This window comes from Stegastes partitus, unplaced genomic scaffold, assembly GCF_000690725.1.
Source record: "Stegastes partitus isolate 25-593 unplaced genomic scaffold, Stegastes_partitus-1.0.2 Scaffold1475, whole genome shotgun sequence".
NCBI lineage: Eukaryota > Metazoa > Chordata > Actinopteri > Pomacentridae > Stegastes > Stegastes partitus.
The window spans coordinates 155585-168819 of record NW_007579206.1 but is presented as its reverse complement, the minus strand read 5'-3'; the positions used below and the strand labels follow the sequence as shown (position 1 = coordinate 168819).

Sequence of the window (13235 nt, the reverse complement as noted above, 5' to 3'; positions counted from 1 at the left end):
TTGCTTGTATGTTTTGCCTCTTTGGAGTAATTTACAGCATTTTTCAGAAACATCAGTACCTTTCTTCACTGCAGTGTTATCATAACCAACATAAACCATTTGTGCAATTTTAAAAAGTAAAGCCTAAGTTGTAATCACTTGTATCTAGACTCCGGCTTTGTGAGAATAATGAATTGTACTTTGCACACTGTGTCTCCACAGTTTGAATATGTGGCACTGAAGTGGTAAGAAGCCGACTATGGGTGACTGGAACCTGCTGGGCAGCATCCTAGAAGAAGTCCACATTCACTCCACCATTGTGGGCAAAATCTGGCTTACCATACTCTTCATCTTTCGAATGCTGATTCTGGGAGCAGCTGCTGAGGATGTATGGGATGATGAGCAGTCTGAGTTTGTCTGCAACACTGACCAACCAGGCTGCAAAGCAGTCTGCTATGACCGTGCATTCCCTATCTCCCTCATTCGCTTCTGGGTCCTTCAGGTCATCTTTGTGTCTGCACCCTCCTTGGTCTACATGGGTCACGCTCTCTACTGCATTCGTGCACTGGAGAAGGAACGGCACCGCCGACGGGCCCAGCTGAAGGAGGATCTGGATGAGGCAGAGTTGGCGATGGATGAACATAAACGCATGGAGAAGGAACTGAGGAGGCTGGACGAGCAGAGGAAGGTGAAGAAGGCTCCTCTCAGAGGTTCTCTATTGAGAACTTATATCATCCATATCCTTACACGCTCTGTGGTGGAGGTCTGCTTCATCCTGGGCCAGTATATACTCTATGGTGTCCAACTGGAGCCACTCTATAAGTGTGAGAGACTGCCTTGCCCCAACAGCGTAGACTGTTACATCTCCAGGCCCACAGAGAAGACCATCTTCATGGTCTTCATGATTGCCATTGCTGGTGTGTCACTTTTCCTAAATATTCTGGAAATATCCCACTTAGGCATCAGGAAAATCAAGCATGCACTGAGTGGAGAGAGGTACATGGAAGATGACAGTTTGATTTACAAGTCCAAGAAGAAGGCATCTTTACCACACCTCTGTGTAATGAGCAATATATCACCTCAAAATGGGCCTTTGACTCAGACCTTCAAAGTGATTCCAGAGGCTGACATGAAGCCTCCTCATTACAACAGTGGGCTCAAAGCCAGCCAGGAAGCACTAAGACACAACAGCCTGGCTCATCTAGGACACAGTCAGACCAGCTATATTTGTCCCCAACCTAAGATGCCACCCAGGTCTGGCCAGAACTGCACAATCCAAATCCCCCAAAGTAATGACAGTTCAGAGGTACATGCAACCATGATGGGCCACCATCCAGCCTGGACTTCTGTCATGCCCACTGTGGAAGGGAACACAACAAGCCATGAGAACACCCATGAGATAGAACACCCGAGCCATTTGGAAGTTCTGCTGTCCAGTAGCACCTTAAGACCCAGTGCTATCAGACACCTCAATGAAGATGACAGAAGGGAGTCGATGGGGAGCGAGCTCCTGATACCCAACCCCAGGAAGACCAGCTTCATGATCAGGCCACCATCTGAAAGCTTGTCCTCCATGAGTGGCTCCACAAGTCCCTCCTTACATACCTCAGAGGAGTCGGATGAATTGGGCTCCCTTCAGGGAGACATGCCCATGATGCCGCCTGCCGGAGGGCGAAGAATGTCTATGGCAAGTAAAGAGCAAAGATTGTCTCATAACATATCACACATAAGCCTCAGACATTTAGTGTTTAGAGGCAAAGTTCTGTAACACATGCTGTACCTGTTAATCACAAAGCAGCTTATTCTCCATTTCTGTCTTTGGTCTTGACAGCATAGTTGTTTTATACATACAGTATAAGACATAATTACTTAGTTATTAAGGCCCGATGCTTCCCTCCTGATAGAATTACGAAAGTACTTTGTCAACTAAATTAACCACAAAATTTGGCCAAAACACTCAATAGAATGGAATAATTGCAAAAAGGACTGACTTCAAGAAGTAAGAAGAGAAGGGCTGAAGTTTTGAAAAGAGAAAGATGAAGAAATGAAGCTGTTCTGTTGATCTGGTTGAAGCTCAGTACTGTCAAAGTGGCAGCCTGTGTCCTGTCAGTGTTCCCAGTAAAAGTAAAACAAATGAGGCCATTTGAAAAGCAAAACAGCAGCAACAATATTAAGGCATGGGTTGGTATTACAGACAGAGCAAAGGCACTGAGCTGACTTTTTCACAAATATATGAGGTGTGTCAGAAAAGTTCCAGGACTGGTGTCACAAAAGATAGATTTCAAATCCAAACTACAAACTACGAGTTTTCCCCTTCGAAGTAATCCCCCTGGAGGCTAGCGTACTTTCCCAACCTTCTCTGCTACGGAGCTGCAGTGGATTCCATGACGGCATGGAATCCACTGCAGCTCCGCCGTCACAGCCATCTGATGTTGTCCACGTCTTCAAAACGGGTCCCCTTGATGACCCCTGTTGAGCTTGGGGAAGAGGAAACAATCCCACGGAGCCAGGTGGGGTGAGTAGGGAGGTTGCTCCAGCACGGAGATGTTCTTCTCAGCCAGGAACTGTCAGATGCTCAGGGCGCTGTGAGCAGGTTGTCATGGTCAAGCAGCCACGACGCTCGCCTCTTCTCGCTGCAGGATCTTTTCGTAGACGTGCTGGTTGATCGTCTGAAGGGGAAAACTCCTGTAGTTTGGGTTTGAAATACATCTTTTGTGACACCAGTCCTGGAACTTTTCTGACACCTCGTACTTCAATTACATGTTTTTACGATAAGACAGACATTAAAACATGTCCATTAAAAGACACAGTCTACATTTGTAGATAAAAGAAAGTTATTATTTATTACTTTAAGTTTGTGAAGATAAGACACTTGAACACAATTTTGAATCATTTAAAAAGAACAGACAAAATGCATAATTCTAAATATTATAGACAATACTAATATTTCAAAAATACTGATAGCTACAGAAAAATCATATACTCAAATTAATCATGTGTGTGCATAAATTGTTAATTATGAACTTAGAAATATAAACAGCACACAGGCCTGGAATCATCTATTACACAACACTGTCCTTAACACCCATTTGGACGACTGAAAATACTTTGATATTATGTTCCGTTCTTAAATTAGCTAATCTGCACCTACCGCTGTTTTAACTTCTGCTCTTCTTTCTCATGACACCCAATGGCCTCACACATATCATATTTAGTTTTATATTTTAAAAAATCATTGCAATGCTTCCTCATCAACTATGGCGTGACAAATTCATACACAGTCACCACTACAACAATGTTTTTGTTTATTTCTTTCCAAATGTGATAAATGTATCAATCAAAGCTGTCTCTTTGTGTTTTCTAGAGTATGTTTCTGGATATCTCCTCTATCATGAAGAAGTGAAGAGAAAAGGCTGACATCGTGGCAGTAGCAGTTGTGTTCCACGGCCTAGCTGGGTCACAAACAGGGCTGAAACTGTATCAATGATCCAGCCATCAACATTGATCCACTGCTCAAGTCACATGGGGCCAAAACCAGTCAGTCAGCCATGATGAGGAGTGGACTCATCGTGCCGAAGCCCAGTGTGTTTTGGATTGGAAGCACCTTCAATGTCTACATGTTGGTACTAAAAAGAAGGAACTTTATGTTCTTAAAAATGTGGACATTTTCAGTGTGTTGGCTGAATCTTTTGGACTGTGCTGAATCAACATGATTATTACGGAGCATACGCCTCAGAGGACCTGTTTGCTTCTGTAATATGCACTTGATTAGAATCTGTGTTATGTGTGCAAAGACATTTCTACGGTAATTCCATGAAAAACCATGACATTTTCTATTATATTCAAATTAAATGATTCTTAACAAAACAGCAAACAATTTGCCAACAGATATTTTATCAAAATCCACACATCAACACCACACTGTGTAACTGTCATGCTTTTGGTTTATTTTTTTGACAAAACTGCCTCGACAAAATGTTGTTTGTTTTTTTTACTTCAAAATTGTTTTCATATCAAATAATTAAAGATATGTCGCACAATACATACAAAAAACCTAAATTGCAAAGTAAAATACAGGTCATTTAAATATTTAAAGGTAAAACCAGAAAATGAAAATAGCTGAATCTGCATATAACTGTCATATTGCAGGTAAATGATGTGTAGAAAATGCATCACCAAAATCTACAAATATAATGATGCCACAACTGTAAAAAGTTCAAATCCACATCACAGAAACTGTATACATGTGTTTAGAGCTCTTACCCATAAGACGAGGTACGCTGAATAATCAGTGTAGAGGTTTAAAAATCTGAATCTGAGGTTCAAGCGGCCTCCAATCAATGCATCCCATAAACTGACTGCATTAAACAGGCACTCTAATTGTAAAGTGAGGCGCTCAACTCCAAAATACTAGCTTCAAAATCCCCTCCCATATCCCCAGTGCCTCAGTTAAAGTTTACACAAATAACTATTAGCACTGCATCTAAAGTTGTTTGAAAGTTGGCAACTCAAACATTAATTTGAACAAATGCAATGCAGTTATTTAAGTAACAACTCAAAATAGAGCAGTTTGTTGATTTGAGGTGGTCTGATGACATTAATATGGCAACATACGAGTGTAAGCCACTGTTTTTTAATCATCAGCCAGTGTTAGAAGAGTCTGCAGGTAGTATTATGTTCCTTTATATTCTATTTATCATTGCTTTTAATTTAAAATTGTTCTGGTGTCACAGATGCTCCACGCTACCTAATACTGTGAGACTCTGATGTAGTTGCTGTTATATATAAATTCAAAGAAGGCCAGGGAACTCTGAGAAATTTGCCACATACATGTACATTCTTGTTTGCGTTTTTACCTCCATCCCACATGAGACATATGAAGTGTTAATGTTGGACCCTAATTTCTTAGTTTTAGATTTCTGAAAAATATTCAATAACGAGCTTCACTGTATTACATTTTTCACTTCAGTGATGTAATAAAACAAATGTCAGGCGTTTTATTTTAAACAGCAAGAGAAAAAGGAATGTAAAAAAACCTGTTTTGTTTGTCGATCTGTCCAGATCTGTCCCCTGCCTTCTGCCCTGAGTCGGCTGGGATAGGCTCCGCCCCCCGTGACCCGAGTGAGGACTAAGCGGTGTGTAGATAATAAATGGATGGCTGGATATAGCATTTAGCTATAATGTTTGAACAAAGCCCATATGGTGCACAGTAGCGCAAAAATAGTAGTAAAAGAATGTTCCCACATTACATTTTCATCAGATTTGACTATTTTTGCTCCAAAGTGACTTGATGCTTCATTTTGATATTTAATAAAATCAGTGTAACTGTCTTGGTTTTGCTACGTTTAATAGCAGAAATGCATTTGGTTAACTGCAAGTAAATATGCACTTTAATAAAAAATAGGACGTCATTATCATGATCATTAAAATATTTTTGCACATTTTTATTTCTTTATATTGAACACTGAATACATGCTATTTGTCACAAATGGAAGGTTTGTAAATAATCAAACAAAATGTATGAAATTAAGTCAGACTGTGTGTCTCTCCTTGCAGCTTTACCTCACAAATACAGTGACGGTCAGAATGGTGTCATGTTGCATTTCAGAATGTACTTTCTTACAGCTGAAGTGCAACGTCCAGTCAAAAGCCTTGGTTCTCCTGCTGGATAGTTTTGCCTCTATAACCTTTAAGGCAACAACTAAATCTTTACAAAATGAAAACCAGTAGTAATGCACAAAATTCTAAACATACTTGCAGCATTTAGGCAAAGATATTACAGTTTAAGTACATGTGTGACCTGTAAATAGAAGCTTATTGTTCATGAAACAGTCAACAATAAAAAAAAATACAACCACAACAAAAATGTAAAAACAAACAAACAAACAAAAACCCTGCTTTACATTTACGGCATTTCATCTATGCCCCACCCCAACCTTCAACATGAATAAATAAACTTCCAGGTTAAAGATTTAAAGGAATCCAGACAATCAGCGGAGCAAAGTTTTCCAGTGTACTTGAAACACTGAAGACATTCAAACCAGATGATCATTTGCTAACACTGTCCTGTAGTTGTACTGTGGGTTGAATCTGTTTCTTTAAATTTTGTTTTGATTCATTCTAGCTCAATCTCAACTCTTAAAGCTAGCATGGTCAAACTGCGGCATCTAATTTTACTTTTGCAATTTAAACATCCCAACCTCTTTTAAGAACAAAAAATGGTGCATTTACAAAATCACGCAGGGGAACAAAAGAAATATTTTAAGGGCCGTTAATAAATATTTGAAAAATCAAGAAGAATCGTTGCAATATTATTTTGTAAAAAAATAAAAAATCTAATTCTAATTCACAGCATTCACAGGCTACAGACATGAACCAGTGACTGTGCAGCAGCAACAGCACTCACCTCTGCCACGTGCTCAACCATTGACTTTTCACCAGATTAATTTGGCATCTCTCTGAGTCAATAATGTGCCTGTGTTTGTTTAGATCTTTAAGCTTCAAACCATACTCTATAAGGGCTACTGATTTGTCCATAGAAATGTATAATTTGCTTAGTATTTTAAGAAATGTGCATATAATGTGTGAATTTTAAAATGTAGGTGTCTAACACCAAATGTTTTTAGTAAGGCAAATCTTCCTCTGTACAATACAAGGACAGTGCAGCTAAATAGATTATTACTATAAGTACAAGCAGTAAAATCAAGTAAATAAATAAATGAGCCAAAAATACATGACTTGTTTAAGCTGTTGATTACAGGACCACACTCGCGTGTTCTCATTTCATTTTTAACATTGACAATTGCGATCGAAAACATTATAAGCTCTCAAAAATGAGGCCAATAATATTGATTAACAACAATTTCAAGATCCATAATGGGTTAAACACTAAGTTACAGAACAACAGCATCTCTTGTTTGTAAAGAATGTTGGATGCATGTGAACCTCGATGACAAGAGTCAAATGCTTATGACCACACAATTGAGTCTGAGATTCTCTGACAAATCAAGGCTGGTGGGTTTCTCCTTGTCAGGACTCCTACGGTCTCACAACGTGAAAGAAGTCTGGGTGTGTAATACCAAGAATCCATTCAGAAGTTGTGTGAGGCCAAAGGCTACGATGTTTTGGCTCATTACTGTATCATTTACTAAAACATAAGGTAGTGTTTTAGACTTTTGCATATTTTTATTGGTATTCTATGTTGATCAACACTATCAAATCATTTGAATCAAAACAAAGTGTAGCAGTTGGATGCTATTGCTATTATTTACTACCAAAGGATTTAATCTCCCATAAATTAAGAAACTACAGCAACCTCTGACCAGGGGTGATTATCATTTAACTTGACGCTGATCCAACAAACTAAAACCACTTTTTAAGACCTTTTTTTGAACATTGATTTTCATACTGAACAGATGTTATTAAAATAAACTGAGAAACACTTCAGCTTGCTTTGACACTCAGTGTTTGGCTTGAAACTTAATTTAAGTGCCAATGTCATAGTGCGTGTGCACATGAAGAGCAATGCAGTAGTTTGTAATGTAGTTCTGTCTCTTATCAATATGAAAAAAAAAGGCAGAAGAGATATGTATAAATGGCCATCTGGTACACAAGAATGTAAAGAAAAGTGTGAACAAGGAAACACTGCATAATCAGACATTTTACTTTAAAGTCCGATGTCAGTCAGTGATTATTGGATCACGAGATATGCTGAGTCATATGTCAAAATGTAGTAATGAATAATTCAAAGGTTTAGTTCAAGAAATATATTTGTTTTGAGACTTGTCAGATTTAGCAGATATTTTGTCACAGTCCACCAGCTGTTTGCTCTGTGAGGGTCCTGCAACAAGACATGGTTCATACACAGCGGCTGCTCTCTACATGGAAAACAAACAGTGTGGCTCGGACCATTCTACGCAGCACTGTGCACATGAGCACTCATGCATGTTCATGCTGGTACACAGGCCCGGGGAAAATGGAAGGGGAGAGAAAATGGGGTAAAAAGGGAGTAGTGGGAGCAAGTGGGACAGTGAATCTGGCACATGCTGTCAGACTGTGCTGAGTAGTCAAATATCAACAATTTTGTTTTTAAAATCTCAGACACCATCTTTAATGCTTCTTTATGGTATCCACGTGTTAAGTGGAGAACCGGGCTGAGGACATGGTTAGCTCACACTACCATCAATCAAAAGCTTACTAATCGACATGTCGCATCGTCTTTAACTGTTCACACCATTTTCCAGCTGATCATTTAGTCTAAGTGCCACTAACATTAAGGCCATCTCAGCTCGAGTTAAAGTTAGTTTTCATGTTGTTTGAACCCCAAACTAATACTGAGTTTTGACTGTGCCTTAAACTCATCATCTCCTCTTTCCTGCCTGTTGGTCCAACTGACACTCTCCCATCCCGGATCTGATCGGTTGTTGGCCCACTTCAGACACTGAAACTCCACTGTCAAGGTTTCCATGAATGCAACTAGTGTCTCGGCTGTGTAGCAACAGCCAGCTGCTAATCCATAAACATCACAGAAAAAAGACAAAGTTTGTGCATTTAGCTGAAGAAGGAGAACACCGACTTCCCTAAAATCACAAAACGCTGTTAGGTTTAGCCTTATTTACTTTGCACTTCAATTTCACATTAAATGCAAACTAAAATGTCCACAAAAACAACTTTGCAGTGATGAACACAATGTCTGTAAATGCTCCGATTAGTGAGGCTTAGCAATAATTAATGTAATCCAGGTTTTGACAAAAATGATCACAAGCTGAAGGTTAGTTTGTTGCTTCCAGCTGTTTGTAGGTGTGTTTCTACTGAGTTTATTACATGCCTGCGTATAAAGCAGCAACAGAATCCATAAGCAAGACAGTTCTGTGCATTTACACAAGTGGAAAAAATAATAAAATCCTCCCTAGTAGTAGTTATGCATTATCCCGACAGGACGGGTCTGGACCTAACTGACACTGGATACTGTTTTTCAGGTCAGACTGGTGCGCTGTCACTCACAGAGTCATAGTTTATCAGCAGATTGTGAAGTTCTGACGTTACTCAAGTAATCAGATTTTTTCTGTCATATGTGTTTTTTGTTTGGAACATTTTTTGTTGTGGTCTCAGAGCAGCGTATTTGGAGTGGTGACGTTGATATGGTTGCATTGCGGCTAATTGTCAGCTTACCAGATTAACCTAACGAAGCCGCGGCAGGCTCAATGCGTGGAGAAACTGAAGGCACGTAGACCAAATGTCAAACGTACTTCATGTTGTTCTGTTTATTTTGCTTTGATACAATTGCATGGCATTTCTGCCCATTCAATGTAGTATAACAAACAAACAAACAAACAAACGAAACAACAGGAAGTGCACTGGACGTTTGGTCTGCGTTGAGCCTGCTGCAGCTTTATTAGGTTCATCTGGGAAACTGACAATTGGCTGCAATACAAGTCAACACCTGAATGCCAAAACCACTGTGCCCAGGTGAGCACACCCCTAAGAATCAAAACCAAAAGTGACACAGCCACCAACCAGTACGAGTGCAACGCACACATGCCACACATCTCACACGTCATGCATATGGCACCGACAGTGGTGCTTCACAAAGCGTGACTTCTTCCATCATTAAAGACTCCATATGGTAAAGGTAGTTTCTGTGTTTCGTATGTTTAATAACTATGAAGGTGTAAAAAGGAGAGCTGTGAAAATATTAGGATACTTACTACTGCAGCTCAAACTAACACTGAGCGGGTAGTTTCTGTGTTTCCATGCCCCTGGAGCTGCTTCAGTCCAACCTACACACAGCCGTCGTCAGCCTCTTGCTTCTGCTTGTTCTTGCTGGCTCAGATATACTGGATTTTAAAACAGCTGAATTTCCATGAAGCAATTATCCATCCATCCATCATCTCTACACCTTAATCCTGTCATGGGGGGCTGGAGTCTATCCCAGCTGACTCAGGGTGAAGGCAGGTTCACCTGGACAGGTAACCAGTCTATCACAGGGCTACACTTAGAGACAGACAACCAAGCACACTCACATTCACACCTACGGACAATTTACAATCACCAATTAACCTCAGCATGTTTCTGGACTGTGGGAGGAAGCCGGAGAACCCGGAGAGAACCCACGCTGCACGGGGAGAACATGGAGACTCCACGCAGAAAGATTCCGGTGCCCCCACTGGGACGCCAACCGGCGACCTTCTTGCTGCGAGGCAACAGTGCTACCAACTGCGCCACCTTGCAGCCCTGAAGCAATTCTAATTTGCATATTTTTATCTTTCTGTTGTCACAAATTGAAACAAATATGAACTGTGACTGAAAGCAGTCTATTAGTACTACATCTCTAGCAGCAGTCACCTCAGAGCTGTTTTCAAGCTGCTGCTCTGCAAAACACTGATTTCATAACTCCAACACCTTCTGACAGACTCGTTATAAACGTGAATGAAAGAGAACGGCTGTGCTTAGAATTTGCCCGTATTTACATGGAAAATGATGAATCACGGTGCAGGTTCTTTTATTCTCACATGTCGAAGTCATTCATGCCTGTGCTAGCTGCCACACTGTAAAAGCTGCATTTAAAGCTACAGACACTGAAGCAGCCTGTGACGGAGCTGCAGGCTTCTCCTCACTGAACAGGTGTGCATGTTGAACACAAACACTCCCAGTTACTAATGAAGTTAGTTCATTAAGTTTAGTCTGCCCAATATTTTTTTGTGGTGTGTTGATCTGCTACAGATGGATCCTACACATGAGTTGAATTAATTTTGGTAGCCATGTTGTCTTGTTTCTGATTAGTCTTTCTGAGATTAGACCAAGGGATCAGCATTGTCATGGGGGCAAACCCATAACAGTGTTGACAGGGGCCTGAATTACAAAGCAAGGTCAACATACCCTGAGTATCTCTTCGTTACCTGACTTCCCTTAACCTAACAACTGCAGCTGGGACTGGCAGTCTCACAAAGCTGGTCATCAACTCGATAAATCAACTCAGGTTTTTTGAAATCCATCTCTGTGTGCTTACAGTAAAGTGGAAGTGGAATACAGACTAAGACAACTGCAGCAGCCGATGCAGGAAAGAAAGCTACAAATGACCACTGACGTCGAGAAAGCGTAATTAATATGCTAATCAGTATGCTGCTCGATGAAGGTTTATTATTTAAGATTCATTGTAATTTCTAGCATGCATTACAGGATTGTGTAACAACATTATAAATGCAGCCTTTTCATGCTCCTGACAAAAAAACAAAGTATTTAATTAATTAGGTAAAATAAAATCTAACTGCTTCCATGGTCATGATGTGATATATGAACTCCGTAAACTCACAAGCGTCATTTTTATTGCATGTAAGACAGTTTGAGCCTTATTCTTTGACATACTGGGCAGTCTTAAATGGTTTTGGGGACAAAAAAATAATGAAAATCAATAAGTAGGCTTATTGCAAATCATGTACATATACTGTTTATACATCAACAAGCAGGCTGTAGTGTGTCAGTGTTTCCATCAGTTCCTGTTTTAGGATCATCTCACTCTACAAAGGCAGATGGAACAGATCAATGGCTTTAGAATATTTGAAGTGAGACTAGTTAGTTTGAGTGGATATTTCTATACTCTTGGGAGTACTGTGTAAATAACTGAATAATATGTATGTATTAATTGTAGCTCTTGGTGTAGACACCACCCTTCCATGGATGGTAATGGTAGAGACTGGCGTATTTATATTCTATGTGTTTTTGTCCTGGTTGTGGGTCAAGGAGAACCTGACCTAAGTAAAGGGTATACTGTTGTTAAAACGGGACAAGCCTATCTAGAGCAGAGCTAAAACGAGGGGTTATTTAGTCGTGCTGAAATGAACCATGTTTGTAGTATTTAGTTGCAAGAGCAAGTGAAACTTCCCTTATTTGCTAAAAATGGGCACAATATGGGACCTTTAAAGTAACTACCAAAGTATGGTAACAGACCAGCCTTGTAACAATGAAAAAAATCTGTGTATCATAAGTTAGATCACACCTGGACAGAATTTAACTGGTTTAAATGGTTTTGGTTTTGATGTGTCAACCCAACATTTTGGGTGCCCATCCCTATGGAACATTTCTGGAGGTGCCATTACTACCCACTACTTAGATTTGCTGGAGCCCTGCCTCTGCTTCAGTTTACCTACACAACATCAACAAACAGCTACAAACATACAATATATGGACACCAAATACTGAAGCTAAAGCTGAAACTAAGTTGCTAAAAGGTGTAACTACAAAGCAAACACTGAGTGTTACTGTCTTTGTCCCTTTAATCTGCCAGTTCTGCTTCTGCGGCAGCATGGCTATAGTGAGATTGTCAGGATGGAGAGCTAAGCGCGAACCTATACTGACTGTATCTGCTAACACGCTGGAGTGAAACGTTTTAGGACAGATAATACCGGGAAACATTGCAGTTTTAACACCCTTCCTGTAATCACAAATGAAAAACTTAAAGATACAGTGTGTCAAAGGTTATTTTATTTTAGGACAAAGCCCAGCTTGCTGTTTACCTCTTTTACCACATAGACATGAGGTTGTTCTCATCTTCCCATCTAAGTGCCAGAAAGAAGTAAACAAGAAATTAATTGTAGGCACTAAAGCAATTGTCAAGGTTAGAAGAGTAGGTCAAAGTTCCTCCATGTTGATGTAAAAGCCTGATCACAAGTTACAGCAAACGTTTAGTTGAGTTGGTGCTGCCAAGGACGGCCCAACCAGTTCTTACATTTGGGGGGCAATCATTTTTTACAGGGGTGATACAGTTCTTCCATAAATCATCATTTAAAAACTGCAGTGTGTGGGTTATCTCTGCACAATATTCAATAAATATATATTAGTTTCATCATCTGGAACATTTAAGTGTAAGAAATATTGCAAAATAGAAGACAGAAAGGAGGCAAATACTTTTCACAGCACTTTATGTCTACCAAGAATCTCTGCTTAGCCCTCCGTATGAAGAAGGTGGACACGCACAATAAAGAACTAGAGGTTGAAGCAATGTATGATACACAGGTATCAAAGCACTGAAGTTAGAAAGAGGGTCACCTGCAGCTTCAGTGCCAAGCTCATTACATCAAAGCTCACACATCTCTGCTTCTGCTGGGTTTGACATTACATTAGTTCCCCTGCTTCATGAAGCTGAAGTGGACTCTTATTCTAATGCTTTTAAGCGCACAGCAGTAGCTTTACACGGGCTATAGCGGACACAGCTTGGTTTTCTCGGGAATGCCAAACAAGGAGACACACCAGGTAACAAG

The 13235-nt window shown here is 40.1% G+C and overlaps 1 protein-coding gene across 1 annotated transcript; it reads left to right on the top strand.

Annotated features, from left to right (window-relative positions):
- The first annotated feature begins 238 nt into the window (after positions 1–238).
- Positions 239–3382, top strand: LOC103370732 (gap junction alpha-10 protein-like). Its single transcript, XM_008299870.1, has 2 exons — positions 239–1666; positions 3344–3382. The coding sequence occupies exons 1-2, from the start codon at positions 239–241 to the stop codon at positions 3380–3382; spliced, it is 1467 nt and encodes a 488-aa protein (XP_008298092.1).
- The last annotated feature ends 9853 nt before the right edge of the window (positions 3383–13235 follow it).

What these genes read in the sequence shown, in the direction of transcription:
- LOC103370732 (XM_008299870.1), top strand. Translation starts at nt 239, where the DNA reads ATGGGTGACTGGAACCTGCTGGGCAGCATCCTAGAAGAAGTCCACATT. An exon ending in GAGGGCGAAGAATGTCTATG is followed by an intron (nt 1,667 to 3,343) that starts GCAAGTAAAGAG and finishes TGTGTTTTCTAG; the next exon opens with AGTATGTTTCTGGATATCTC.